Consider the following 24,910-nt stretch of genomic DNA (forward strand, 5'->3'; position numbering starts at 1 on the left):
CGCCCCCCTCACCGCCATATCTACCATTCCCTTTTTTTCTGCGTCTGCAACTAATCAACATGGTCGCAGACGATTTGTATGAAAAGGCTCTGCCTGTACTGCAGGATGATGCCTTGGACGAGGAGGACAAGACGGACAAGCTCGAGGAGCTCATGCGCAAGGAGACCAATCTTACGGGCAAGTCTCTCGAGAACATTGTCCTTGACTGCCTATGGCGTTACCGCGATGCTGGCAGCTCATCCAGCTCTCCACCCAGCCGCCATACCGTCATCCGCCGGCCATCGCCAGCCCCGTGGCAGGCCAACCGCGCCCCAACTCCTGTAAACAACTCTCCACGCATGATACATCCCCCTCCAGGCTTTGGAATAGGGCCCCCTGGCTTTGCGCGCACAAAGTCTTCAACCGCCTCACCTTTTACTTCCCCACGGCCCTCGCCACGGCTTGCTTTTTCAACACCCCATATTCCCCACAGCCCCAGCCTGAGCGCATACCAATTCAGCGAATGCGCCAGCCCGAACACAGAAACATATGGTGATCTTGATACACACTCGGTGGATTGGCTAGTCAACGAGGACATTGCAAGCACCGAGTCGTCGTACGTAGGCGATGGTACGCTCAATGGTGCTGCCGCTGAATGGGTTCAGCCGCAAACTATGGACATGGGCCCCTATGACATGTTACGCTCAATCCTGCGCGACGACCGGTCAGACGAGGAGTTAGAAAAGGTTCTTGAGGCCAACGGCTACGACCTCAGTGCTGCTTTGCTTGCGTTAATGGGTCAGCAGATGGAGGTGTCACAGCTCCCCGCTACCCCTTCTGAACACTCTGGATATCTCATTGGAAAGTCCATGGCCCCAACTTTTAGGCCTGCTACGCCAATTGGGCAGCAAAAGAGCAACATTGTGTGCAAGTACTTTTTATCCAACGGTCATTGCGCTAGGGCGGATTGCCGGTTCGCTCATGACACAAGCAAGACTTTGTGCAAGTAAGTATCAAGTATGCGTTGAAGCCCATTCAATCTAACGTGTGATCAGATACTTTCTCAACGGTAATTGTCTGGCTGGAGATACCTGTCTGTTCTCACATGACCCTTCTGCTCTCATGGCTCGTATGGCTATTTCTGATGCCTCAACCTCACCACTGCCCAATTTTCAGATGTCCGACTATGAATTCCCCACTCTTCACTACAATGGCTCTCCCCTAGGTACACCGTCTATATCAACTACCGAAGCAACTGCCTTGGAGCAACTCTATGGTTTTACGAGTGGCGGTCCTACGCGCCCTCCACCCGGTCTTAGCCCCTATGCTAACTTCACGCCTGGAGTCGGCAGTCGGCCGCAGTCAAGGACAGGCAGTCGTCAAGTTTCCCGTGCAGCCACACCCTCTGTGCTTGCAGTCGACGATAAAGATGCTTTTCCTGCCTTGGGCTCTGCTGCAGCTGCAAAGACTGGAAAGCGACACCACGGAAAGCGTGGTGGTCATGGCAACAAGGATACTCCAGGACCAAACCTCGCAGACGTTGTCCGCATGTCGCCCTCGCCAGCTCCTGCAACTCCCGTTCGAAAGGGTCTACGACCAGCCAAGAGTTTCAATGGGTCTCGCGAGAATAGTGCGGCTGCACAGGCAATTCCCGCTCCCCAGCACATTCCGTGGCTAGTCACGGGTGAGAAGGGTAATCAAGCATATCTCGATGCTCGTGCCGAGGCTTTCAAACATGGCAGTCTGCGTAATAAGTTTTTGCAGAGGTAGGTTATTGTTAAAGTCCACGAGTGAGAACGTACTGACACGTACTAGTGCTGCACAGGCCTGGAACCGTAGTGACTCGCGCGCGGCCAAGGCTCTTAGCCTTAGAGGTCAGACTGAGAACAACCTGATGCGTGAGGCTCACCGGGAAGCCGCCCGTATTCTATACGAAGACCGCAACAAGGACAATGATAGCGAGAGAGAGCTGTATGTTGATCTTCATGGTACGTATTCATCTAGCCAGGGATAGTGATCATTGCTCATACCTCTTAGGTTTACATCCAGATGAATCGGTATCGTATCTCGAAGGTATTCTGCTGAAGCATAGCTCGTCGTCCCGTCCGGTTTATGCCATTACTGGAACTGGCCACCATTCAAAGAATGGCAAGGACAAAGTAGGAAAGGCTATCCGAGGTTTCTTGAATGAGTGGAGATATGCTTTCCGTGAGTTCTCTGTGCCTGGCGACCGTAACAATGTCGGTGGCATTCTTGGTATCGACCCGAGTAGCTATGACAAATCCGTCGCGGAGCGGGCAAAGGAGTCAGAATCGGATGCAGACAGTAAGAAGGACACCAAGATCCGCATCATGAAGAGGGATGATGTGGGGGATGTACCGAAAGGGCCGAAGCAGACTGCTTAAGATTAGCGGGTTGGATGTGGGAGGGCACTTGATAGCTAGCAAGAAATAAGAAAGACTTTACTACACTCGTGGCGCTGTTGTTCTTTCACAAGTGAAAGTCTTGGAGTCGGTGCTAAGCGGCTTGCGGTGTGTCTGGATGGAAGAGGTAGGCACGGCACTGGGCGCAGCTTCCTTGTAGCTTCAGCTCACTCTCTCACACTTCAGCACACTCCTGACCTTACCCTCAGTCCGCTTTTTCTAGCGAGTAGAAGTCATTCAGTTCTGTCCAGCATATAGTGTCCCAGGAACTCGCTTGGTCAAGTCTGCCTTCACTCTGCCCTCATGTCCGCAAGTCAACTGACCTTCCATTAGATTCAAGCGTCAGCAATTGCTGTGTTAATCATGACGTCTCGCCGACCCAGCACGGCCAACGATGCAGGCTCGTCACGTATGCCTTTCACATCAGCAGAGGCACTGCTCTGGGGACCGGAAATGAAGAAGCAACATGCATACCTTCTCACGGAGATGCGTGCACTTCAGAAACAGCATGAAGGCTATGATGCTCGGATACGAGCTACTGAAGCTGCTGCAGCAGCCGCAGAAGCCACCACAGTACAAATTCGTCACTTGGAACAGCAACTCGCTGCCATCGAGGCGGAAAATAATGATAAGGCTTTCGAGAAGTGGGCTTCGGGCGAAATGACGCGACTGAGTGTTTTCGTCGATACCAACAAGAACATCACACAAAAGCAGATTGAGCTCGAAAACAGGGTATCAAGCATGCCAGAAACGTTCGGGAAGCTCTCACGCAGGCCCATGGAATTGGATACTGTCATCCGACGCCTTGAACTTCTTGAGCACAGTTGCAAGGAGGATGCGGATCGGATTCAAAGTCTGGAAGGAGAGATCGGCCGTCTCAGGTCTGTACGGGAAAGCAAAACTACTGATAATCTGTGTGCAATAGTGGGACCAACTTCAAAAACATACACCGAGGCAGAGTTGATAGATTCACAGCTGTCGAACTGTGAGATATGGGACGGAACAACTGGGCCGAATAGCGAGCCTATGCTACTTTCGCAAACAACCCCACGTGAGGAGATACAAGTCCCTCAAACTCCTGTGATACAGACAAAGTGAGTACTAGCGCGTGAACCTAGTGGCCGTCAAATATATCACTGACCACGACTCACAGAAGCCCCGGTACGGCCGTTATTGCATCTCCCACCGAAGACGGGCCTGTCCTGTCAGATGAATTGAGGCTGTTGCAAAGACCCTCAGTACATGATTCAAAAATGTCACAGTCTATAGAAAAGGAGGATTCAGAGCCAGCACCTGCCGAGAACCCACGTTCCAATATGGGTCATGCCTCTCCGCCACCTACACAGCTTGTTTCCAGAGAGCGACAACGTAAGAAGCCTATGCCTACGCCCGCGTCACAGCAGAAGGCTGCTCCGCTTCCTAGAGACAAAGCACCAGCAAACGTAGCCCCAGCCACACAGCTCGTAGACAGATCACCCCGAAAGCGGAAGCAACCCCATACCGAGCCTCAATCACAACGACTAACGCGTTCTTCGGCTAAGAAAATGGAAGCGAGAGAAGGTGAGATGCAGGCATCGATAGGATCGAACACTGTCCCTGGAGTCCAATCAGCATCTAAAATTGAGCCGACATCCTTACCACAGAAGAAATTGAAGGTGACTAACTCACCAAAGAAGAAGAAAATTTCCACTCCCTTTCCAGTAGCCACATGTCCAGAAGTTCGAAAGAGACTGATCGTGAAATTACCATCTCCACGAAAACAAAATCGCATCGATGCTGATCTCATAAACCATTCACCGTGTGAAGCGGCCGGGGTACGAAGATCACCACGAAAAGCAGGAACTGGACCACGACCACCCCTCAAAATACTTAAGACTCTCGCGAGTTCTCGGAGTGAACAGCCTCGAGATGAATCAATAATCATTCAGGTGAGCCACCAAGGACCATACTGCGCCGCCAGCGACAACTCGCATCTGTCATCTCGAACAGCGAGCCCCGAAAGGTATAACTTCCTTGGAAGAGCATAGTCCTGGCAGTCACTGCCATTATGGCGATGAGCCAAATTTGAGGAAGAGCTATATCAGAGATGCAAGGTCTTGATACTCCCAGAGGTCTCCAGGGTGCTTGTGACCTCTGGGATTTCTACATTCGACACTACGGAGCAGGCTACGCATTACCCTACGTCTCCTTGAACTCGTAAAGACCCTCTCTATCTGCAACTGGAACTTCCATGTTGGCCTCTTCGATATCCTTTCCATCAACTTTGAGACCCGCACGCATGATATCACCAGTCTTTACTGGGCCTACACCCTTTGGCGTACCCGTGAGGACAATGTCGCCCTTTTCCAGCGTCATTACTCTGCTAATATCGCTTAGCTGTCGCGGAATTCGGAAAAGCATTAGTTCGGTGCTGTCAGACTGCTTCATCTCGTTGTTGACGGTAAGCCAAAGATGGGCATTCTGTGGATTTGGAATCCGGTTCTTGGTGATGAAGTTACTGATAGGCATGAATGTATCAAAACCCTTTGCGATGGACCAGGGAAGACCTTTCTTCTTGGCTTCGTCTTGCACGTTGCGCGCCGTCATATCAATAGCGAGAATGTAACCTGTTTGGGAGAAATGTTAGTCTTATATTTTCGTTATGTACTGTATATTTCGAGTGGAGGTTTAAATGATACGCCGAGCATACCTTCAATGGCATCCATAGCGCCTTTGGTGTCCTCTGGATGGAGATCCCTAATTGTCTTGCCCATGACGAGGCCCAGCTCAACTTCGTAGTGCATGACCACACCCCGAGGTCGTAGCACAGGCCCCGCGCCAGGAAGCAGTATAGATGATGGGGGTTTGAGAAAGAAGAAAGGCTGCTTAGGGGTCGCACTCGAGAGCTCCTTGATGTGATCGGCATAGTTTCTGCCTATGCACATTACCTTTGAGAATGTTAGTCATGCTCCCAACCTGCAACCTACTCCCTGTCCACCCAGCTCCAACGAATAATTGTTGACAAGTATAAGGACTCCCACGATAACAAGAACAACAGCTGTCCTCTTTCTTTCAGTTTCTCTTTCTGCTCTAGTCGTGTATGTCGAAGCTCTTAAAATCTTCCCGATTCCTCATGCACTCCCTTAACTGATCGTGCGTCTCAATACGTTACATACCTTGCGGCAATTAGCCCGGATAGCCTGTATACTAGCCATGACAGCCAATTAGTATCCAAAATGACCGCCTCAAGAACAATGTGGTCAAAACCAGGGGGTTATTCGGAAAGCTCAAGCAAGCGACGTGACGAAGTAGCTAGGAAAGACGTTGCACGACTTCGGTAAAGCACTCACCCGGCAATTGACGGGGGTGGTGCTCCACGAAAAAACCACGCTACGGGCTGCGAACCGAACGTGGGGCAGGCGCGATTGGTAACGTCAGAGCTTCCCTGTGACGTGCATTCCTACATGTCGCATACCACGCATTTCCACCTGTAAATCTAAACTTCGAGGACCAGGTTTCTGGCTGAGGGGAAACTTTACATTCTGCGCTTGATACTGGGAAGCATTGCCAAAACCATCTAAACCTGCCTTGAAGAAAGAAAACACTCATTACAGGCGGGACATATCTGGCGACAAAAAACACAATGGCAGCAGACCAGCTCCCACCCAAAGAAAACACCATGCAACTAGCAGAAATCCTCTCCGACCTCGTCTCTCTACGCGTCTGTGTATGTATCCCATCCATCCTCTCCCCACTTCATCTTCTTCGTCAACTAACCAAGCACCCCAGGACCCCGCCGCCGCTCTCGCCCTCGTCTCCGCACGCCCCGACTCTTCTCCTTCTACTACTGCCCAAGGCGCTACTGCCGCTGCTGAACCAAACACTGCTTCCATGATACAACAAGACGAATCCGATCCTGACCTGAAGCGCGCAAAGGACCTACTCAAGTTACATTTTGAAGTCAAGGAAGCGCAGAAGAGAGGGGAGTTGAGTCGGGGGTTGGAAGAAGCGAGGGCTATGGTGGAGAGGGCTGTTGGGGGGTGATGGGGAAGCTGATAAAATGAGATGTGTGGAAATAGAAGGGATAAGTCAGGTTGATGGATGTGAGAGAAGAAATGGGTATGAAGAAAGGGGGTGATATGGATGGGGTTTGGAGGGAGACCAATCAAGTCAGATGTGCTGTCGTCCATTCTGCTAATACCCCACTCAGTACCTCTGTCTTGTTAAAGGGCTGATATCCCAGGTTCCCCGGACTGACCCCACTCGCAGTGCCGCCTGCTGAGGAACAAGACTAAGCCTGCATTTCAAGAACACATTCGAGAAGTATAGAGTCCATGATAAGACCTCTGGATCACCATCACGACATGGGATAGCCAATATACTGGCAAAGAAGAGCGGACAGACGATGAAGCAACGGAGCAATATCAATCATGGATAGTCATAGGAATGATGATTAATTCGACAATCTACATGATAGTCTTGGTGTGCAACTTAGGGCACAAGGGAATGTGAGGAGTGGACTCGAAGTTCGCCGCCCAAATCCAGATACCAGTCTTCAATCTCGATTCACGGTCCCGCAGCCAATATCATGCCTTCGATAATAGGTTTGATGTCTACACCCGCTGCACTCTTCTGGGCGAGCAGCACAAGAAGGGGCATACATCCGGGTATGATTGCAAGCAACGGTCGGAGCAGCTTGATCATGTCACGTTTGCGCATAGTTCTGGGTATTGTTAGTATATGTATATAGTGACTAATGGATCAAGTGCACTCACTTAGTAGTAGTTGCAACCGACGGAGCTAACCCTGATGCTGCACTCGCTAGTGTCTCGGGCGCAGCGGTAGGTAATGGCGCAGTAGGAACTGGCAGAGGTAATCCTGTCCCTGCAGTGGGAAGGGTTGCTGGTACAACTGGAAGAGGCACTGCTGGGAGAGATGCCTCGGGAAGCGATGCTACTTGCAGAGATCCTACTGGCAGAGACGCCGCAGGAAGAAATGTTGTAGGGACTGCCCCTTCATGAATTGAAGCTGTGGGAAGTGACGCTACAGGAAGAGACGCTACCGGTAGAGACGTCTCAGGGATTGAAACTGTAGGAAGCGATGCAACAGGAATAGGCACTGTGGGGATCGTCGTCTCAGGAAGTGAAGCTGTGGGCAGTGGTTTCTCGGGAAGATGCACTACTGACACAGACGCCACAGGAAGAGACGCTACTGGTACAGACGTCACAGGAATAGGTGTTGTTGGAGTTGACGTTTCAGGAACTGAAGCCGTAGGGAGTGGCGCTACAGGAAGAGACGCTGTAGGAAATGGTGCTACCGGCAGAGGGACCGCAGGGACCGAAGACACAGGAACAGGCGCTGTAGCTGTCGAACCCTCAGGAAGTGAAGCTCTGGGTGGTGACGCTTCAGGAAGCGATGCTGTAGAAAGAGGCGCTACAGGTTCCGTCGCCACTGGTTCTATGGCGGGTACTTGTAAAGTTGGCTCGGTTACTGGTAGAGGCTCTGGCTGGGTAAAATTTGAGGTCGGTGCTGGAGGTACTTCCGGGACAGGCTCAGGTATGGTTGAAGGCACAGCTGGAAGTACAGTTGAAGGAGGCTCAGGTGCTGCCGGGGGCACGGCCGGAGGTACTTCCGGAGCGAGTGGAGGTGCTGGCTCGGAGATAGTCTCATTTGGGGCAGGAATAGGTGCTCCTTGCGTTGCTGTATCGGCAGGCTGCTGAGTAGGTAGAGGGGCTGTTGCGGTTTCGAGCTGCTTCGTTGGTGCAAACATGTCCGATACCGCCGAAACGGTTGCCTTGGTAAACGAAAACAGGGTGAACGATGTCTCTAAGGGATTGAAGATGGGCTTTAGAAGAAGTAATCAGATGAATATCGATGGGTGATGGCAACTAGTATGAAAGAGGAGGAAGACGATGGATGAAGTAGGATTTCGGGTAATGGGATTCGTTGAGTCGATGGATCAGAACAGAAGTCATGGCCGAGTCATGTGGATTAAAAGATGGCAGGAAGTCCTGGATAAGTGTAGCAGGCACGAGGGTCGTATTGTTAGTTGACATCTACGCAGCTGCTCAAATGGGCGTGCTGAACAAGTCCTGGAAACTGTCACTGCATGCAGTCATTGCTTAAACCACTGCATACCCAAGCTCTTCATGTGCGCTCCTTCACATCCCGAATTGTTGTTCCACATGATAATCTATTGTGCCTCACATCCTTGAATGCTAGTGGAAAGAAAGAGTGAGAGGTGAAGCCCTAGTTGACAAGAGCTTAGCGTGATGTATCGTACCTGCATGAACGACTGACGTAATCCTGAAGTTGCCGCCAAGCCCGCGCGGATGGACCCGAGTGAGCCCTAGCTTTCACCGTCGCGTATCTCACCCGCCCTACACCTCACTGGCCTTGTCGCTCTTACAATCACCTACAACCCGCAACCATGGCGCTCAGTATCGACCAAAAGCGCCTTAAAGCGACCAAATTCCCGCCAGAGTTTGACAAGAAGGTGGATATCGAGAAAGTCAACATCGACCTAATGAAAAGATGGATTGCCAATAAGATAACTACCATCTTGGGCGATGAAGATGACATTGTGGTCGAGACCTGCTACAACTTGGTTGAGCAAAGTCAATTTGTTAGTGGACACTTACCTCGCGTTTTTGCTAGCATTATACTGACGTTTGTCCAGCCAAAGATTAAGGAAATCCAAATCCAACTTACCGGCTTTTTGGGAAAAGATACAGCGCCATTCTGCAAAGAGCTATGGGATCTCATGCTCAGCGCCCAAGACAGTCCCATGGGGGTACCGCGTGAGCTCCTGGAAGCAAAGAAGGCTGAATTGCAGCAGGAACAGGTATGGCACATCTTGAGCTCACGTCACCGACGCTGCTGACACAGCCTACAGCTTTCGAAGGCCGCTGCCGATGCAAGGCGCGCTGAGGACCAAGCGCAGAATGCTATGATCGACTCTTTCCGCCAAAGCGAACGTTCAGATCGTCCCGAACGTGGACGCGGTGGTGGTGGAGGACGATACCGCGGCAGTGACCGTAGAGGCCGGGGCAGAGATTTTGACAGAGGCCATCCTCGGCGTGACTCGAGATCACCACCGTATGTGCCATATTCCTAGACAAGAAGACTGACTCGCTCACATGTGACAGGAGAAGAAGGCATTCTCCACCGAATCGCGAGCGCGACTTGTATATACCTGGAGGAGGCCGAGGTCGCGGTCGTGGAGGGCGTTACGATAGGTCTCGCGAGCGCCGTCGTTCCCCTTCGGGCAGCCGTTCTGCATCCCCACCACCTCGTCGTGCACGTCGCTCACCATCGTCAGGACCATCACGAAGTCCACCCAGGCGCCGAACACGTCGCTCGCCATCGCTTGATCGCTCTAGGTCTCCGCCTCGCCGTACGCGACGGAGATCTCCTTCAAGAAGCAACTCTCCGCCCCCGAGACGGCGAGGAGCACGCAAGGACAGGTCTTGGTCTCCTGGCCAAGATAAGAGAAGGCTACCTAGGCATAATTCGCGATCTAGTTCTCCTCGTGATAAATCGAGCTCACCAGCGCCCAGGCTCCGAACGAGGTCACCATCACATAGCCCTCCACGCCGTCGACGTCGCTCTCCTTCGAGGTCCTCCCGATCCATAAGCCCTGTGCGTGAGCGGCGACGTAGATACTCCACTTCTTCTGGCGCTGACTCAGTTGACTCTCGCACTGATGTCAAGAAGCGCAAACGCTCGCCTGGTTCTAGCAGGTCCCGATCTCGCAGCAAAGCTGGTAAGGGCAGACGCCGTGTCACTTGCTCGCCATCGAGATCGCCTATCCGAAAGGAACGCAGCTCGAAAGAGTAGTTCAGCTCGTATGGATTTTACGTGAATGCCATATGCACACATATCTCGATCTGAAATTAGTTTTCAAGGTGGATTAGAGTAGGAGAACCCCAAGGCTCTGACTGCTGTCAAGCTTGATATTCCGAGCAGATTTCATTTTCATCTTCACCAACGCACCATCGAGGATCTTAATTTTCCTTCCAAAAACGAGTGAATAGAGTAATGATTCGAATGCTCAGAATCGGTAGCGTCAGTCATTTTGCACAGCTCGTTCTTGGATAGCCATATAACTCATGTCGGCATTGAAATGGCCAGCCATCCAATACAATTGTATGATTTTGTACTGTTCACTGCGCTCGACCCATGATGCGTACCGTGTGATGTCGGAACTCTTCTCCCCATACTCTCCCCGGAGCTGTGGGCATATGTGGGTCCAAACTCGGCTTACAGGATTCATGCTATGTATCATGCAAGGTCAGAAAAAGGCTTTCCCAACTATCCGAGCCATCTTAAAATGTTGAGAATCTCGTAATGACGGTCAGGTAGGTCCTCTACGCAGGCCAACATGCAAATACGAGTGCTATCAGATTTCTGTCCTGGTATATAAGAATGCTGTTCTCCATGCTTCACGTCCAAGTGATTTTAATACCTGTTTTGTAGCTGATACTGAATCTTGTCCCAGGTATTATAAAATGTACCATCAAGTAGCCCAAGTCCCAATCAGTTTCAAATGTAAGTCTCTGGGACGATTCATAGGTATTCGCAGTTGCTGAGCTGTTTTATAGTCATTACTGGACTAGTCGGATCTAACGAGGTCACTGAAAAGTAGATAAGTAGTGGATTAGCATGTGGGGACCTGAATTGGAAAAGCTTCTTCCCTTCCCCTCTTCTCTTGTACTGGTTTACTAGAGTTTCTCGTTTAAATGCTTCGGCGATGAACAAGGTCTACCCATAGCTCTCCTGTGAGTATCGAATGAATTTCGGAGACATAATGAGCTGGGGAAAGGTGTTATATATCACGAATAGAGTTGATTCTTCAGGATATGTAGCCTGGCGTACAGTACACGTTCTGTGGAAGCGCTCTTAAATATTTTGGCACCCAACCACCACTGTGCATCGGCGCCGCCGCCGGTGTGAGACTACCCACATATCAAAGCCTCATTAATCTCATTCTTGGATGGATATCAAATCATTACAGACATGACTTCTGTTCTTGTAAGCCTGTAGTTTGCACGACTGAACTTGACCGTATTGATAGTTTCGAACCCATAGTGCTTGCAAAGTCGCTGGCCTTGGACAGATGCCTGCAGGAACACAGCAAGCTGCAGCTCTTTCAGATTTCGCGATTCCCCATTGCACAAGAAGGCTACCGGCACCTCGTCGTCTGTGTTTGCTGAAGTGACAATAAGATCCAGGACTGTTGCGTTCAGGGTATGAGTATTCTGACCATACAAGGGTGGCAGCTCAACTCACGTACATGAGGGTGCTTCCCCAACTCTCCGTTTCGACTACAAAAGTATTGGTGTGCAGCTTCTCGTAAACGACCATACTGGTCCACTTGCTTCGACGCTTCGTCCATTGGCTGCTTAGAGCTTCAAGGTCAGGCGACCCATGCTCGTAGATTTCCTACTTCGCGTAGGCGATGATTTCATCATCGGCTTCCTTGTTGATAACTTTCAAGTGGTGCATGTATGATTTATTGGCTAGATCGTTCCTGATGAAAGATATTTGATCCTCTTGATAGCCTGGGAATGAGGGAGGACGACTAATGACCAGTAATCCCAGCGTTTCGGTATGAAGAGCTGCACAGGACGCAACGCCTGCATATTGTACTGGACGGACTGATAGAGAAGAGATGTTACAAACTGGGTTGTTTACAAATGGGAGCAAGATGGTGCAAGTTGGGAATCGTATTTTTAAAGGGTAGGATAGTGAGTACATATGTGACGAAAACCGTGGACTTGAAGGAAGGGGCGGCCATCGTATTCAACGCTTGCGTTACCACAAAGTCTTCTTTGTCCAGGACTATTGCATCAAACTATGTATTGAGAGAAAAAGCTGTACCTAGAAACGTCGTTTGTAAAGCTCACACAGTATCACCTCCGCATTTGTTCATTGCAGCAGCACTTGCTAAGTTCTAGAGGATATACTTGAAAGGAGTACCGTTTACGTACTACCCTAGTGGTGCGTACGTGGTCTAACTACCCACCTGTACCGATCACTCACCAGTCTACGTCCATGTTTCCACAGCCACCTCAACGACTTCAGCCGCAAGAGCAAAATTGAGTTTGGCGACCCACGCGAATCAGTACTTGGGCTTTCACGTGTCATACTAGACTCTTCTGTCATGTGCCGCGCAAACACTATGCCCTCTGCATGCAATTTGTACTGATGCGTGCACATGCAGTCATTCCCATGTACGGCATATTGTTGGGGGCCAGAATTATACTCGCTGTACGATGTTCTATAACCGTCCAATCGAAAGGCTGTGGCGAATGGGTCGTACGACCAATAAGTTGGTATTGAATATTGACTAGGCAGTGCCTGTGCAGATCATGTTAAAGAGGAGCGACTTAATCACCGCTCTTATGGCTACGACAGTAGTGTTTCTGACGAGTAACGCCAAAAGTCCACATTTTGGAGCACTATTTGCTAAACAGGACTCCCATAGCGAGTACAGCTTGGGCCATGAACCCACCCGAGGCTGACCACCAAACGCCTAAATGAGCCTCGACCTGCATACCATTCCAGATGTAGTAACACAACGCCATTTGCAGCCACCTCCGCTGCGCCAAGCTTCCTTCACTACTAGAGTGCCTGGACAACTGCCGTGCTTCCAATTCAGCATCGTTTATATATGTAATCCCCAAACAATTCAAACGATGCCATGCGTCAATTTCTGCTACTATGTCTAAATCAATCAGCATCCTGTCTTTCCTTCTCTTCAGTGTTCCCACCAGTTTAGCAATAAGTGGGAAACCAAAACCAATTCAAATAACCAAAGATGTTGTTATCATTGGAGGAGGTGCATCAGGCACATACGCCGCAGTCCGTCTCCGCGAAGACCTCAAAAAAAGCGTCATCGTCGTCGAGACCAGACCCAATCTAGGTGGCCACACAAGTACATATCTCATCCCAGAAACAAACACAACTGTCGATTACGGCGTGCAGTCGTATCTTCCCTACGGCCCTGCATCCTCCTTCTTCGCCCGCTTCAATATTACGACTGAAGTCTTTTCTCCAGAGAGACTGACTCCGCTCAACGTCGACGTCGAAACAGGAAAAACGCTACTAGATTACCGCGCTCCAAGTGCGAATACTACGAATGAAGCGTTTAGCCGCTGGCTCACCATTACTCAGAAATATCAACAGTACTTGGAGCCAGGATACTGGAACTTCCCACTTCCAGGCGATATCCCCGATGATTTCCTGATTCCATTCGAGCAGTTTGCAAAAAGGGAAGGAATCGAAGCGGCGGTGCCGCGGATAACTGCGATTTCAGGAGTGGGATACGGTGGTGTGAGGAATCTCTTGACATTGACTGTGCTGCAAGCATTCGGGGCGTCACTTACACAAGGTAAGTCGAAGAATTGCTGCTGTTAAGATATTACAGAATTTGCACTGACTCTGGAACCAATGATTAGATTTCCTCCAATCCAAGCTCTTCCGCCCGACAAACAGCAACAACGCCCTCCTCTACACCCGCGCTCTCTCCCTTCTCAAGTCAGACATCCTCCTCTCCAGCACCGTGCAATCCACAAAACGCACAAAAAACAGCATCCAGCTCACCGTCACCCACACAAACGGTACTTCCTACCTCATCACCACCCAGAAGATCCTCTTCACCGCACCCCCAACCCTTGCCAACCTCTCCCCCTTCAACCCAGACAAGCGTCAAAAATCGCTATTTACCCCCTGGACCCCCAGCGCAGAATTCGTAGCTATAATCCACGCGCCCTGCCTCCCGTCCAAGACCTCCATCTCCTTCCTACCTCAGGCCGTAGTACCAACCAGCTACCTGGCACTCAAAGACTACCCCTACAGTCTCCGTCTCGACGCTACGGGCCCTGCGGGTACAAATCTCTTCCGCGTCATATTCGGCGCAAACTACACGCTTTCCACGCCTGCATTCCAGCAGCTCGTGCGAGACCGCGTCGATCGGCTAATTCGAGCGGGCTCAGTAAACACCACAGCAGCAAACTGTGAAGTTACGTTTCGAGCGAGTTCGGATCACTCGCGTCCATGGTGGCCGCAGGATGCAGCCAAGATACAAAGTGGGTTTGTGAGCGAGGTGAATAGCTTGCAGGGATATAAGGGAATGTGGTTTGCGGGATATGCATGGGGTGCGCCATATAGCTCTACTGTTTGGGCGGTTGTTGATACGGTTTTGGAGAGGATGGTGGGGAGGTAGGAGGGGGAGGGACTAGATGGGTGGGGAAAAAGGGTAGGGAGGGAAGAAGGAAGGAAGGAAGGAAGGAAGGAAGGAAGGGAGGAGTAAATATGTGATCAAAGTATGAATGTTTGTATTTGAAGATGATTTGCATGTCTCCTTGGTGATAGCATTAAACTATTACATAGTATTGTAATTAATACAACTTCAGTTGGAAGAAAGTTCAAAGCTATATCTATACCTCTTTCTACCAAACAAAAGTAAAGTCTCTATCAAAACTTCCTACTCTTTCTGCCAAAGAAAGAACTTTGTTTTCATTTTCCAATACTACGGCTAAGAGTGGCTAGGAATTTAATGCTGAAGAAGATTCCTTGAAATCTTCCTCTTCCTTTCACCACAGTCTACTTGTAAGATTCCACCTTCTATATTCACAATACCTTAGACATTTAAATTTTGATAGTTAACTACAATATATAACTAACCCTATTCGCAAATGCTTGGTTTAGGAGTTACCCTAAAACACAAGAGAGAATTTTAGACTTAAGATTATCTTCGTAGTTTGAAGCACATTTTAAGGATAGAAAAAAGGCCAAATTTAACAAATTCATTTCAATTTCCTTTCCTCTCTCCGTGCATCTACCTCGTGAACTACATAAGAGACGTTGACCGCCAGGCATACTTTTGCAGAACATCCGTTACGATCGTTTCGTCAGGCATCGTCGTAAAAGCATAAAGAAGACTTTTTTTTCACGTTCCACGAATGCCGGAAACGGGAACCCATGAAAGAAGAAGGAACTAAACACACCAAGTCTATCGTTAAAAGCCGCAATAGATGAAACTCCGTTCACAGCTTGCAGTCTGGGTATTCTGCACCTGCGCCCTTACTTCCTACCCGCCAACCCATGTGGCACTCCTCATACATGATACGCTTATCGGGTAGAGAAAGCCTTGGTGACAGTGCGCTTGAGCGCAAGCTCTTTCTTCTTCAGGTCCTCAGCGGAGGCATCCTCAACCTCGAGTTGGGCCATGGCATCAGAGAGAGCAGACTCAATCTTCTCCTTCTGACCACGCTTAAGACGGATAGAGGTGGTGGGGTCAGAGACCATCTCCTCGACACGGGAGATGTAGGACTCGAGCTGTTGCCTGGACTCGAACTTCTTGCTGAAAGCCTCGTCGCTGGTCTTGAACTTCTGGGCGTCGTTGATCATGTTCTCGATGTCAGTTGACGAGAGCTTGCCAACGGCGTTGGAGATGGTGATGTTGGCGCTGCGGCCGGAGGTCTTCTCGGTGGCAGTGACCTTCAGGATACCGTTGACATCGACCTCGAAAACAACCTCAAGAACAGCCTCTCCGGCCCTCATCGGAGGGATTGGTGCAAGAGTAAACTCGCCCAAGGAGGTGTTGTCCTCGCAGTTGACACGCTCACCCTGGAAGACAGGGAACTGGACGGTCTGCTGGTTGTCTGGAAAAGTCAGTACATGGTCAGAAACAAGCAGCGAGGATTATCTTACCGGCAACAGTGGTGAAAGTCCTGTAGGAAGTTAGCAGTTGTTCATGAGACGCTGAAAGTGGGGGTATTGGAAAGAGGAGCCGTAAATGTTGCATCACCTGACGTGAACACAACAACTTCGGCAAAAACGGAAATGTCGCGTCAGAGCAACATAGGAAATCATCGGAAGAACTTGCCTCTTCTTGATAGTCTGGAAAAAAGTCAGATCATGATCTAAGCAGGAATGAATCAATACTCACAGGAACAGTCTGGCCACGGGGAACGACGGGAGCGAAAATGTTACCCTCCATGGCGACACCAAGGGAGAGGGGAACGACATCGAGAAGGAGGAGGTCAGCGGTGTCGGCGGAGGTAGCCTTTCCAGAAAGGATACCGGCCTGGACGGCGGCACCGTAGGCAACGGCCTCATCGGGGTTGATGCTCTTCTCGAGCTTCTTGCCGTTGAAGAAGTCGCTGAGGAGCTTCTGAATCTTGGGAATACGGGTAGAACCACCAACGAGAACGATCTCGTCGACCTTGTCCTTGGCGATGTTGGCGTCCTTGAGAACCTGGGCAACGGGGTCCAGAGTGCCAGCGAAGGCCTTCTGGTTCAGGTCCTCAAAACGGGCGCGTGTAATGTTCGCATTGAAGTCCTCGCCATCGAAGAGAGAATCGATCTCAACGGTAGTCTGGGTGGCGTTGGAGAGAGTACGCTTGGCACGCTCGCAAGCAGTTCGGAGACGGCGAAGAGCACGGGCATCACCGCTGATGTCTACAAAATGTCAGTAGGAATATCGAGGCATAGCGAGCTAAGAACCATTCGAAACGGTGTTATTGCCATTGTGGTTGCCATAGTCGACTTCTGAGGGGAAAGGAAATTTTTGATCACTCCACGTACCCTTCTTGGTCTTCTTAGTGAACTCCTTCTTGAAGTGATCAAGGAGGTTTGTATCGAAGTCTTGACCGCCCAAATGTGTGCTTTAGTGTTTGATTAGCCAAAGTGTTTGTGTAGTGAAGCAAAAATGAGGACTCACTCTCCGGCAGTAGCCTTGACAGTGAAGACACCACCCTGAATGTGCAGAAGAGACACATCGAAAGTACCACCACCGAGATCGTAGATGAGAACGTTCCTCTCCTTGTCGGACTTACCGGCACCAAGACCGTAAGCAATAGCAGCGGCGGTGGGCTCGTTGATGATACGGAGAACGTTGAGGCCAGCAATGGCACCAGCGTCCTTGGTAGCCTGACGCTGGTTGTCGTTGAAGTAAGCAGGCACAGTGATGACGGCCTTCTCGACCTTCTTACCGAGCTTAGTCTCAGCGACCTCCTTCATCTGTGGGGTGTGTTAGTTCCACCTCGCCACACAAAGTTTGTATTTGCCCCGCTGGACAGGGTATGTGAGCGCAGATCGTACCTTGACAAGAACCATAGCAGAGATCTCCTGAGGAGAGAACTGCTTCTTCTCACCGAGGTACTCGACCTCGACAATGGGGCTGCCGTTCTGGTCAACGACCTTGAATGGCCATGACTTGATGTCCTTTGTGACGGTCTCGTCCTCGAATCGGCGACCAATGAGACGCCTAGCAAAGTCAGTCTACTGATCGCATGTACAATATGTCTGCGAAAAAGAAAAACTCACTTGACATCGAAGACAGTGTTCTCGGGGTTCATAGCAGCCTGGTTCTTGGCCGCCTCACCGATAAGACGCTCCTCTGAGGTGAAGGACACGAACGAGGGAGTGGTGAAGCTACCCTGCTCGTTGGCAACTATGGGAAAGCATGGTTAGACGATTGCTTTGATGAGGATGGATTGAGCGGGCGCATACTGATCTCAACATTGGTGCCTTCGTAGTTGGCAACGCAAGAGTAGGTAGTGCCTGGGGATATCGGTTAGCACATGCCACTGTGGGGTAATATTGCGAGTGTTGCGCACCAAGATCGATGCCGATAGCACCCTCGTAGACTTCTTCGCTCATGATTGCGGTGTGTGTGGAAGGAACAACCTGAAGTAAAATTGAAGAGCAGGAAGGTGTTGGAGAGAAGGTGGGAAAAAAAGGGCTGGGAATCTTTTTTGCGCTTGCTTAAAGGCGAGCGAACGGAGAAAAATTGGCCTCGCAGGGATCGTTCGTAGTGTCGGCGGGCGACGCTAGGCGCACTCGGTTAACTGGTTCGCCGGCGCTTATCGATACCTTGGAAAATAAAATAATTGGAGGCAACAAAACCTCGAGGCGAACCTCGGTTGGCCTCGGAGAGAGTTATTCTCTCCTTTACATTACAAGATTTGAGCGAGGCTTTGTAGAAAGACCATTAGGAATGTTCAAAAGCAGCGGTACCCTTCGTGGGCAGAGAAATTCCATATCCCAAAGCGCGAGTACCTTTGTAGAAGGTAATAACATAGGCTGTGCAGCTGACACTCATGTTCTGCTGGTGGACCCAAGCATCGGTCCATTCTCAAAGCAAGCATATTCCTTTTGTTTTTTGCGGGAGACACTAACTCCAATACCAACTCTGCTTAAGGAGACAGTTGCAGAATGGCAACCCGGATCGAGTTTCTTTGTCCCAGATACTTGGGAAAGACACGAACCTCGACCTAGAGGTCTTCGTCCTAATGAAACAGAAAATCATATCCATTTTCTCAAGCAGATAGGCGGACTGAGAATCATACAAATACCGCTAAAAAGCTTACACACGGCTACCAGACTAGATTGCTTCGGATTATCAAAAGTTGACCTCATTCTGGCAGCTATAATACCAGCAGGGAATAGTGTGCAATGAAACTCTCAATGTTATGGAAAATTTTCAGCATACCAATTTTCTATGTCTTCATCGAAGGTTTAATCAAATGACAAGCTTTCTCTGCTTCCATGTTCGGAATCGTCATCATGCAACGCCCAGTCCTTTCCCATCCTAGCCTCCATATCCCGTAAAGAAACGCCGTATACCAACTCTATAATACACTAATGCCCCCCCCCCTTGTTTTCCCAAAAAAAACCCCGCCATGTAAACCAGAATTGCCACGGTCTCAAACTTTCTCGTCGTGGAACACGAAGCTGATGTCCCTTGGCCTCTGGGTGTTGTACCTTACGAAATTATCGTCTCCTTGAGGTCTTTCCTTCTTCGTGTTGCTCGTGAGCATGCTCTGCAAGCTCACACATACACTCTCCACATTGTGTACAGGGGACCAGCCGGAGCGGTCTAGCAGGTCGAGGCAGATGATGCCGTTGGAGTATATATGCGGGTGCCAGGGTATCGGGTGAGTTTCATCGCGGACGAATACGACTTCGGGGGCCTATGAAGTGGGGAGTTTAGCAACTAGCTAGGCGAATTCGACTAGCTCGAAGCAGGAATCAAATACCTCGATAGGATACTGTGGGCTAAAACTGAATTTCAAGCGGTATGTTTCGCCTTCGTAGATGGGATTCGAGTCCATGACTTTGATGTCCATGAGCCAGGTTTGGAAGTCGTCAGCTTGAACAAGCGTTATGCCTGGCGGAAGCTTCTCATGCATCTATCCCTCTGATTTAGCGATCTTTTCATATACATGCATAAAACTGGTATGTTTCTGTGTATTGTGTCTTGGGCGCGTCGACTTGATCGAGGTGATGCGAGTCGGTGTGATTCGCAAAGGACAGGAGGGTTACGGTACCTTGGATAGCTCCTACAAGGTTGATTAGCCTTGTTTTGTTTGCACGCTTGTCACTGCGCGTAATTTTGTGTCTGCATCCTGTTGTTTACACGTACCTTGCCTAGCCGTTTGGATGCGAACATGTTGGACCGAGTTGCGCTTTCTCTTTCCTCAGATGGTTTACCACGTGTAACTCAAGCTGAATAGTTCCAAACTCGTTCGAAAGAATGCACTACCTTTGCTGAAGCTTCGGATATGGTATTGTGGTGCTGTCGATCTACGGGGGCGCAACAAACGACGCTCGGTGGGGGAGGGGCAGAGCGGTGGACCTTTGTACGTGGCAACCTAATATCGTAGAAGTCGTAGTAGAAGGAAATCTAAGATGCTGAAGTCGAAGAGAGGGCGACAGAACTACCAGTGGGTAAAGGCAGTTCTACAGGAAAAGCGAAGGGCGGGAGTTTGCGCTATTTGCTTTGAAGCTTTGAGGTTCAATGTGCGAGTGACGTGAGTGCGGATCTGCCTATCCGCGCACCCATGTTAGATGCAGCCTTAGATCATGGAAACAGCTGCATCTTCACGTGATAGTCATATTTGCTATTATCAATAGAATAACTGCTGAACATTAAATTTGTCATTGATTCCGTCCGTGATATCTTTGAGCGCCATACGCCTTAACCGCAGCCTTTTCCCGAACAAGCTTTGTACAACAGGCTCGCAGGCCATAAAGTGATGATATGAAAAACGCCATATGCAATGAAACGAGCAGATTGCTCAAGAACAAACCCTTTAGGCCTACGAGTAGAATGCACCCTTCTGGAAACTCTCAACACCCATATCTCCTGCCTTGCTGTCAATCTTTGGTCCGACCTTGTTTCCCATGCTCGACTCGGTCATGGTAGCAGTTCCGCTTGTAGCACTGCTGCTGGTCATTGTCTGGGTCCTGCTTCCAGCCGGGCTTCCGATCTGACTTCCACTGGTGATCTGAGCGGGTGTCTTTCGCTGAATAGTCTCCAGGTAGATGCCGGGAAGATAGCCCACGCGACCGTCTCTTGACCGGCATTTCCACCACTCTGATGCGTTGCCCATAGGATCACTCTTGCTGAGAACGGCAACCATGTCGCCCTTCTTCACTGAAAGATCCATACCCTGCACGTTGGCATTGGGGGTGAAGTCATATAGCGCACGGCAGAACTCGAGCTTGTTGGGATCGAGCGGTTGTGCCGAGTGTGGGTTCTCGAGCATTTTTCGTTGCTCCTCAGCTTCTTGTGATCGGGCAAGGGCCTTGATGAGCTTGCCCATTAGGTATGGCAGACCGAATACTGCGAGCATGAACACGATGAAAGGCTTCTTTGATGGCTTTGCGGGTGCTGGTGAACCATCTGGCATACGACCGTTGAAGGCTGCGAAACTCGCGGGAGTCAAGGCGGTTGCGTCGGCTGGCAAGGGTCGTCCTGTAATTTTTGCGATGGCGGTTCGTATCCACCGCATGACGGTGTATATGCCCAAAACCGAACCGAGTGTTTGTCGCAGGTTTCCGAACTGTTCGGCAACGGATACCATGGCTGTTACACGTTAAAAACTGGCAGAGAAGAATGACCAGGTCAGGGACATACCAAAGAATGACGAGTGAGTCGCCATGTATGTGCTTTGGAGCATTTGCGCGAAGCCACCGAAGGCGCCAACAATGTTTTCGATGAGCTGGAATGTCGCTGCTGTGCTTTGGCTGAAGGACTGTGTAAGGCTGCTGTTTGGATCGCCCGGCATGCCGCCCATGCCTCCGTACATGCCGCCATACATTCCTCCCATGCCACCGTACATGCCTCCCATACCGCCCATGCCACCGTACATGGAGCCGTACCCGCCGCCCATGGTGGAATATGGCGAGTTGTAGCTGCTCATGCCTCCGTAGCCTGTGCCGTAGGGTGAGTTATATCGGTTGTTCATGCCGGAATACGCGGTCGCGTTGCGGTTCGCGACGGTGCTAAGAGAGTCGGGTACCGATGGCAGTGGAGGAGCGGTCGAAGAAGTTGGGGATGTGGTGGTTGTGGATGCTGTGCTGGTGTTTGACCCTGTGAGACCTGTGCGATGGTTAGTCATGGTTATCCCTATTACTCCGGACTGGCGAAACTGACCAACCGAGGCACTTGTCGCGCCGGCGCTCGTTTCCCATGGCTTTGGCGGCGATGGCGAAGACATTGTGTCTTGTATGTCTTGTGTCTTGTGTGTCCCGTCGTCCTACTTTACGCGCAGACGGCAATGGAATGCAGCGAGATGGCGAGGGCGTGCGACGGTTGAGAGGCTGGCGAGTAGCGGCGATTCAACCGACGTAAGCAGGAGCGACTTCTTGCGGGGAAGCTGGGGGTAATCGCGAAACAGCGGATCCGCGTCGACGGTCACTGCACGCGCTCGTTTGCAGTCCGTGGATAGACGAACAAGAGCGCGAACGGGTTGGATGACGGTGATGGGATGGGGGGCGATGGGGAAAGCTGAGGGCGCATTGCCGTCGGCCGGGATACGGATGGTCTTTGAGAGCCTGAATCGTGACCGTGACCGTGACAGACCTCGGTTTCTTGTGCCCGCTTAGGCAAGCCCAACCGCCGAGCACTCACAAGCCGAGAACCGTACCCGCTTTGCCACTCCCTTCTGTATTCACCAATCCCACCCCAGCGCACATATGTCATCTGTCGTGCGTTTCCCTCTTCAGTAATGAGCATATGGAAATTCCTTCTGGGCCTTGCGCATTACCACAGATAACATATCTATCGCGTCTGCATCCTTGCCGTGTGTGCTTCACCATGTATTTGTTCGTCGCCAGTGTATAGCATTCACATTGCACTGGAGCATATACAAGGAGTGGCTGTATCTAACTAATGCGGGGGTGCACCCAACAGTAAACTTTATTCTGAAAAACACCGAACCCCTTGACGCGTGTGATATCGATAGTATCACGTGATATCTCTCTCAAACGATAGTCAACTAGTCATCTAAGACCTAGCTTAGTACCGTGGTGAGTATCACGTGATCAGACTGCAGATCTATACTGTGATTCCTTTTCCGAGTAGATAGACTACCTTTTTCACTTAATACAATACAGCGATTGGATTTGAGATCTGTTCTACCAGCTCGATTGCGGGTTGCCCTTTGATCTGTTGAGCTCGATCTTGTATGTATCGTGCCACAGTATGTACACATCCTATCTGCCAATACACTAAACCTAAAAATCGTCTTATGATCTTGTCTGGAGTGAGCCGCCATGTCTTAGCAAGGCTATCTCTTAGCTTCTTTGTTGATTAACTTTAAGGAATTTGCACATGATCAAGCTGATTATGTGTATGTTACATACATTAGACAGTCTACCTTGGACCTAGTCGGTTCCACACTATGAGTGCAGCAATATTGAAAATGACGAGCAGAAAGCTACTGACAACTGCCACCCATACCTGGTCAAAGACCATAATCCTCGCACTGGTGCTCTCTGCTTGAGTGGTCGTGCGAAGCTCGACCAAAGAAGTGCTGAAGAAAGACTACCGGAACCATGTCATTAGCAAAATATAGAAGAGCTTTAAAGTTGCACCAGGGCTTGGAACTTGTAAGACGTTAAAGGATTACATACGAGGACAAGATTTGCGGGCAGATACACCATCGCTATCACTGTTGCAATCCGCATGACTCGCGAATCTTGCTGAGTTTTATTGGTCATGGCTGTTATACTTTTGCTTTCATTAGCACTAGCTTGTGCAAGCTGCGAAAGAACATGGCTGTTTTGTACTAGAAGCTCTTGATTCCGAAGTGCTAGAATGTCGCGATTCTGGCAGTAGCGTTAGTACAGCAGGTCTTTGAATGGAGTGGCCGAAATTCCTTACTAAGGCTCCGATGCTTTCGACTACTTGTAGCAAATGTCGGATCGTAGCCTTATGACCCTCCATGTCACTGCTGATCTGGCCAAGGTCAAGCTTCATATTGATTTGACTGAGGACATTCGAAAATGTCCTCGGGTCGCACAGATGAATCAGCAGCTTCTGAGTAATGCGAGAGACACCATCTACTACTTCAAGAGCTAGAAGAAGCTGTTTCTTCAATAGGTGCAAAGCTTGGCTCGTGGAAAAATCCGTGTCGAATTCAGCGTAAGGTTTGGAAATGCTAAGTTTAGCGTCCTACACAGCATTTTCGGTTAGATTCAGGCAAGTGCTTGCGGTACAAAGGTCTCTAGACTAACCATTAAGCCCAGTTGGGATGCTTTAAAGCTGAGGTACTCCTTGAAGTAATACGTCGCTGATTTGATCAGACGGACGTGAAGAGCCAAGGGATGAGACTTGTCCTGGGAATCTGTTTGTTGAAGGTCTTCATTGAACAGTTGAGGAGGCTGAATAATGATCCATGTGGAGCGACTGCCTTGAAAATAAAACTTGTGATGAATTCCAGACTGGCGGCATGAATAAGGATCTTGAAGTTGCCTCCCGTGGGGCTCAAAATACCGGATATTGTAAGAAATGTCAAACCCTTCTTGTACATTAGCGCATTACCAAGAACATGTCGATGGGGCAATACCATTTGCTACCACGTTTGGTTCAGAGCCCACTGGTGTCATGAAGCTCCGATAAAACGTCGTGAAGGATTCATACCCGGAGGACGTCCGTTGACCAAGGCCTAGTACAATCTTTAGGAACTGTGGCGGCGTGCCAACCGAGGCAATGATATAGTTGAACATTTCAGGGAGTATCTTCATTCTACTCCAAGAATTCTTCCGACGAATAACTCTTCATGATGATCAGTCTTATCCATTATAGGGTAAGGCATCGCTATCTTACATCATGGTAATAGTAGAGGAGTCATCCAAGCCCTGCTAACATTAATTTAGTTTCGTTACAGTTCGTACCTACTCACTTTCCATTGGTTTTCCAAGTCCTGTAGGTTACGAACGAGGGAGATGATTGGCTTTTTTATGCCTCGGCTGTTGCCTGGTCATGTGTGAGTGCCGAGTGCCCGTGGTAATGCTGATTTAACGTACGCTGCGATTCCAACGAACTGAAACCAAGGTTCCAAACCTCAGCTGTACAGTCGGCTTCTTTGTCAATGAACAGATTTGAGGAGTGCCTCTGTATATCTCGACTGCAGATCTGATAGTCAACATCGCCCCCCATAGTTAGGCTAGAAGTTATGTCGCCTTGACGTCTGACAACACGGAATTTGAGGTTACACACTGGCCAG

The 24,910-nt window shown here is 50.0% G+C and overlaps 11 protein-coding genes across 11 annotated transcripts; 5 read left to right on the forward strand and 6 right to left on the reverse strand.

Moving 5' to 3' along the window:
* Nucleotides 1–59: 59 nt before the first annotated feature.
* On the forward strand, nucleotides 60–2,384 carry COCSADRAFT_27701 (uncharacterized protein; the record flags this gene model as incomplete). Its single annotated transcript, XM_007702762.1, has 4 exons — nucleotides 60–985; nucleotides 1,035–1,745; nucleotides 1,795–1,967; nucleotides 2,017–2,384. 4 exons carry the CDS (start codon nucleotides 60–62, stop codon nucleotides 2,382–2,384), a joined length of 2,178 nt encoding a protein of 725 aa, XP_007700952.1.
* Nucleotides 2,385–2,765: 381 nt separating this feature from the next.
* On the forward strand, nucleotides 2,766–4,322 carry COCSADRAFT_27702 (uncharacterized protein; the record flags this gene model as incomplete). The annotated part of the gene is made up of 3 exons (XM_007702763.1): nucleotides 2,766–3,496; nucleotides 3,556–4,216; nucleotides 4,242–4,322. The coding sequence occupies 3 exons, from the start codon at nucleotides 2,766–2,768 to the stop codon at nucleotides 4,320–4,322; spliced, it is 1,473 nt and encodes a 490-aa protein (XP_007700953.1).
* COCSADRAFT_38133 (uncharacterized protein) lies at nucleotides 4,308–5,705 on the reverse strand. The gene is made up of 3 exons (XM_007702892.1): nucleotides 5,558–5,705; nucleotides 5,092–5,329; nucleotides 4,308–5,008 (listed from the first exon to the last, which is right to left on the reverse strand). Exons 1-3 carry the CDS (start codon nucleotides 5,594–5,596, stop codon nucleotides 4,581–4,583), a joined length of 705 nt encoding a protein of 234 aa, XP_007701082.1. The 5' UTR covers nucleotides 5,597–5,705; the 3' UTR covers nucleotides 4,308–4,580.
* A 355-nt stretch (nucleotides 5,706–6,060) lies between these two features.
* Nucleotides 6,061–6,425, forward strand: COCSADRAFT_93152 (uncharacterized protein; the record flags this gene model as incomplete). The annotated part of the gene is made up of 2 exons (XM_007703278.1): nucleotides 6,061–6,108; nucleotides 6,171–6,425. 2 exons carry the CDS (start codon nucleotides 6,061–6,063, stop codon nucleotides 6,423–6,425), a joined length of 303 nt encoding a protein of 100 aa, XP_007701468.1.
* A 2,386-nt stretch (nucleotides 6,426–8,811) lies between these two features.
* Nucleotides 8,812–10,017, forward strand: COCSADRAFT_161783 (uncharacterized protein; the record flags this gene model as incomplete). Its single annotated transcript, XM_007703279.1, has 4 exons — nucleotides 8,812–9,006; nucleotides 9,061–9,225; nucleotides 9,277–9,418; nucleotides 9,530–10,017. 4 exons carry the CDS (start codon nucleotides 8,812–8,814, stop codon nucleotides 10,015–10,017), a joined length of 990 nt encoding a protein of 329 aa, XP_007701469.1.
* Nucleotides 10,018–11,383: 1,366 nt separating this feature from the next.
* COCSADRAFT_161784 (uncharacterized protein) lies at nucleotides 11,384–11,778 on the reverse strand (the record flags this gene model as incomplete). Its single annotated transcript, XM_007703280.1, has 2 exons — nucleotides 11,384–11,616; nucleotides 11,673–11,778. The coding sequence occupies 2 exons, from the start codon at nucleotides 11,776–11,778 to the stop codon at nucleotides 11,384–11,386; spliced, it is 339 nt and encodes a 112-aa protein (XP_007701470.1).
* A 1,289-nt stretch (nucleotides 11,779–13,067) lies between these two features.
* Nucleotides 13,068–14,610, forward strand: COCSADRAFT_145614 (uncharacterized protein; the record flags this gene model as incomplete). Its single annotated transcript, XM_007703281.1, has 2 exons — nucleotides 13,068–13,776; nucleotides 13,844–14,610. Exons 1-2 carry the CDS (start codon nucleotides 13,107–13,109, stop codon nucleotides 14,608–14,610), a joined length of 1,437 nt encoding a protein of 478 aa, XP_007701471.1. The 5' UTR covers nucleotides 13,068–13,106.
* Nucleotides 14,611–15,175: 565 nt separating this feature from the next.
* Nucleotides 15,176–18,167, reverse strand: COCSADRAFT_38136 (uncharacterized protein). Its single transcript, XM_007702893.1, has 10 exons — nucleotides 18,011–18,167; nucleotides 17,904–17,954; nucleotides 17,718–17,844; nucleotides 17,493–17,658; nucleotides 17,113–17,411; nucleotides 16,977–17,056; nucleotides 16,339–16,850; nucleotides 16,276–16,289; nucleotides 16,101–16,120; nucleotides 15,176–16,051 (listed from the first exon to the last, which is right to left on the reverse strand). The coding sequence occupies exons 1-10, from the start codon at nucleotides 18,051–18,053 to the stop codon at nucleotides 15,519–15,521; spliced, it is 1,845 nt and encodes a 614-aa protein (XP_007701083.1). The 5' UTR covers nucleotides 18,054–18,167; the 3' UTR covers nucleotides 15,176–15,518.
* A 603-nt stretch (nucleotides 18,168–18,770) lies between these two features.
* COCSADRAFT_38137 (uncharacterized protein) lies at nucleotides 18,771–20,211 on the reverse strand. Its single transcript, XM_007702894.1, has 4 exons — nucleotides 19,819–20,211; nucleotides 19,724–19,735; nucleotides 19,433–19,585; nucleotides 18,771–19,366 (listed from the first exon to the last, which is right to left on the reverse strand). The coding sequence occupies exons 1-4, from the start codon at nucleotides 19,843–19,845 to the stop codon at nucleotides 19,100–19,102; spliced, it is 459 nt and encodes a 152-aa protein (XP_007701084.1). The 5' UTR covers nucleotides 19,846–20,211; the 3' UTR covers nucleotides 18,771–19,099.
* A 66-nt stretch (nucleotides 20,212–20,277) lies between these two features.
* COCSADRAFT_191476 (uncharacterized protein) lies at nucleotides 20,278–22,224 on the reverse strand. The gene is made up of 3 exons (XM_007703282.1): nucleotides 21,835–22,224; nucleotides 21,316–21,780; nucleotides 20,278–21,264 (listed from the first exon to the last, which is right to left on the reverse strand). Exons 1-3 carry the CDS (start codon nucleotides 21,896–21,898, stop codon nucleotides 20,495–20,497), a joined length of 1,299 nt encoding a protein of 432 aa, XP_007701472.1. The 5' UTR covers nucleotides 21,899–22,224; the 3' UTR covers nucleotides 20,278–20,494.
* Nucleotides 22,225–22,776: 552 nt separating this feature from the next.
* On the reverse strand, nucleotides 22,777–24,895 carry COCSADRAFT_38139 (uncharacterized protein). The gene is made up of 8 exons (XM_007702895.1): nucleotides 24,711–24,895; nucleotides 24,587–24,660; nucleotides 24,511–24,542; nucleotides 24,251–24,459; nucleotides 23,919–24,202; nucleotides 23,566–23,856; nucleotides 23,316–23,510; nucleotides 22,777–23,226 (listed from the first exon to the last, which is right to left on the reverse strand). Exons 1-8 carry the CDS (start codon nucleotides 24,841–24,843, stop codon nucleotides 23,056–23,058), a joined length of 1,389 nt encoding a protein of 462 aa, XP_007701085.1. The 5' UTR covers nucleotides 24,844–24,895; the 3' UTR covers nucleotides 22,777–23,055.
* Nucleotides 24,896–24,910: the final 15 nt, after the last annotated feature.

The sequence above is a fragment of the Bipolaris sorokiniana genome (genome assembly GCF_000338995.1).
Source record: "Bipolaris sorokiniana ND90Pr unplaced genomic scaffold COCSAscaffold_9, whole genome shotgun sequence".
Taxonomy (NCBI): domain Eukaryota; kingdom Fungi; phylum Ascomycota; class Dothideomycetes; order Pleosporales; family Pleosporaceae; genus Bipolaris; species Bipolaris sorokiniana.

Excerpts from the sequence above, each read along its gene's own strand:
- COCSADRAFT_38133 (XM_007702892.1), bottom strand. The coding sequence starts at position 5,596 with ATGGCTAGTATACAGGCTATCCGGGCTAATTGCCGCAAG. Across the intron at positions 5,330-5,557 it reads TCCGGGCTAATTGCCGCAAG|GTAATGTGCATAGGCAGAAA; the intron begins GTATGTAACGTA and ends ACATTCTCAAAG. Across the intron at positions 5,009-5,091 it reads CGCTATGGATGCCATTGAAG|GTTACATTCTCGCTATTGAT; the intron begins GTATGCTCGGCG and ends TCTCCCAAACAG.
- COCSADRAFT_38136 (XM_007702893.1), bottom strand. The coding sequence starts at position 18,053 with ATGAGCGAAGAAGTCTACGAGGGTGCTATCGGCATCGATCTTG. Across the intron at positions 17,955-18,010 it reads TGCTATCGGCATCGATCTTG|GCACTACCTACTCTTGCGTT; the intron begins GTGCGCAACACT and ends CGATATCCCCAG. Across the intron at positions 17,057-17,112 it reads GTCAAGGCTACTGCCGGAGA|CACACATTTGGGCGGTCAAG; the intron begins GTGAGTCCTCAT and ends CAAACACTAAAG.
- COCSADRAFT_38137 (XM_007702894.1), bottom strand. The coding sequence starts at position 19,845 with ATGTTCGCATCCAAACGGCTAGGCAAG. Across the intron at positions 19,367-19,432 it reads GCCCACAGTATCCTATCGAG|GCCCCCGAAGTCGTATTCGT; the intron begins GTATTTGATTCC and ends CCCACTTCATAG.
- COCSADRAFT_191476 (XM_007703282.1), bottom strand. The coding sequence starts at position 21,898 with ATGTCTTCGCCATCGCCGCCAAAGCCATGGGAAACGAGCGCCGGCGCG. Across the intron at positions 21,781-21,834 it reads CGCGACAAGTGCCTCGGTTG|GTCTCACAGGGTCAAACACC; the intron begins GTCAGTTTCGCC and ends ACCATCGCACAG. Across the intron at positions 21,265-21,315 it reads GACTCACTCGTCATTCTTTG|CCATGGTATCCGTTGCCGAA; the intron begins GTATGTCCCTGA and ends AACGTGTAACAG.
- COCSADRAFT_38139 (XM_007702895.1), bottom strand. The coding sequence starts at position 24,843 with ATGGGGGGCGATGTTGACTATCAGATCTGCAGTCGAGATATACAGAGG. Across the intron at positions 24,460-24,510 it reads TCCTCTACTATTACCATGAT|AGTTATTCGTCGGAAGAATT; the intron begins GTAAGATAGCGA and ends ATCATCATGAAG. Across the intron at positions 23,857-23,918 it reads CATCCCAACTGGGCTTAATG|GACGCTAAACTTAGCATTTC; the intron begins GTTAGTCTAGAG and ends AATGCTGTGTAG.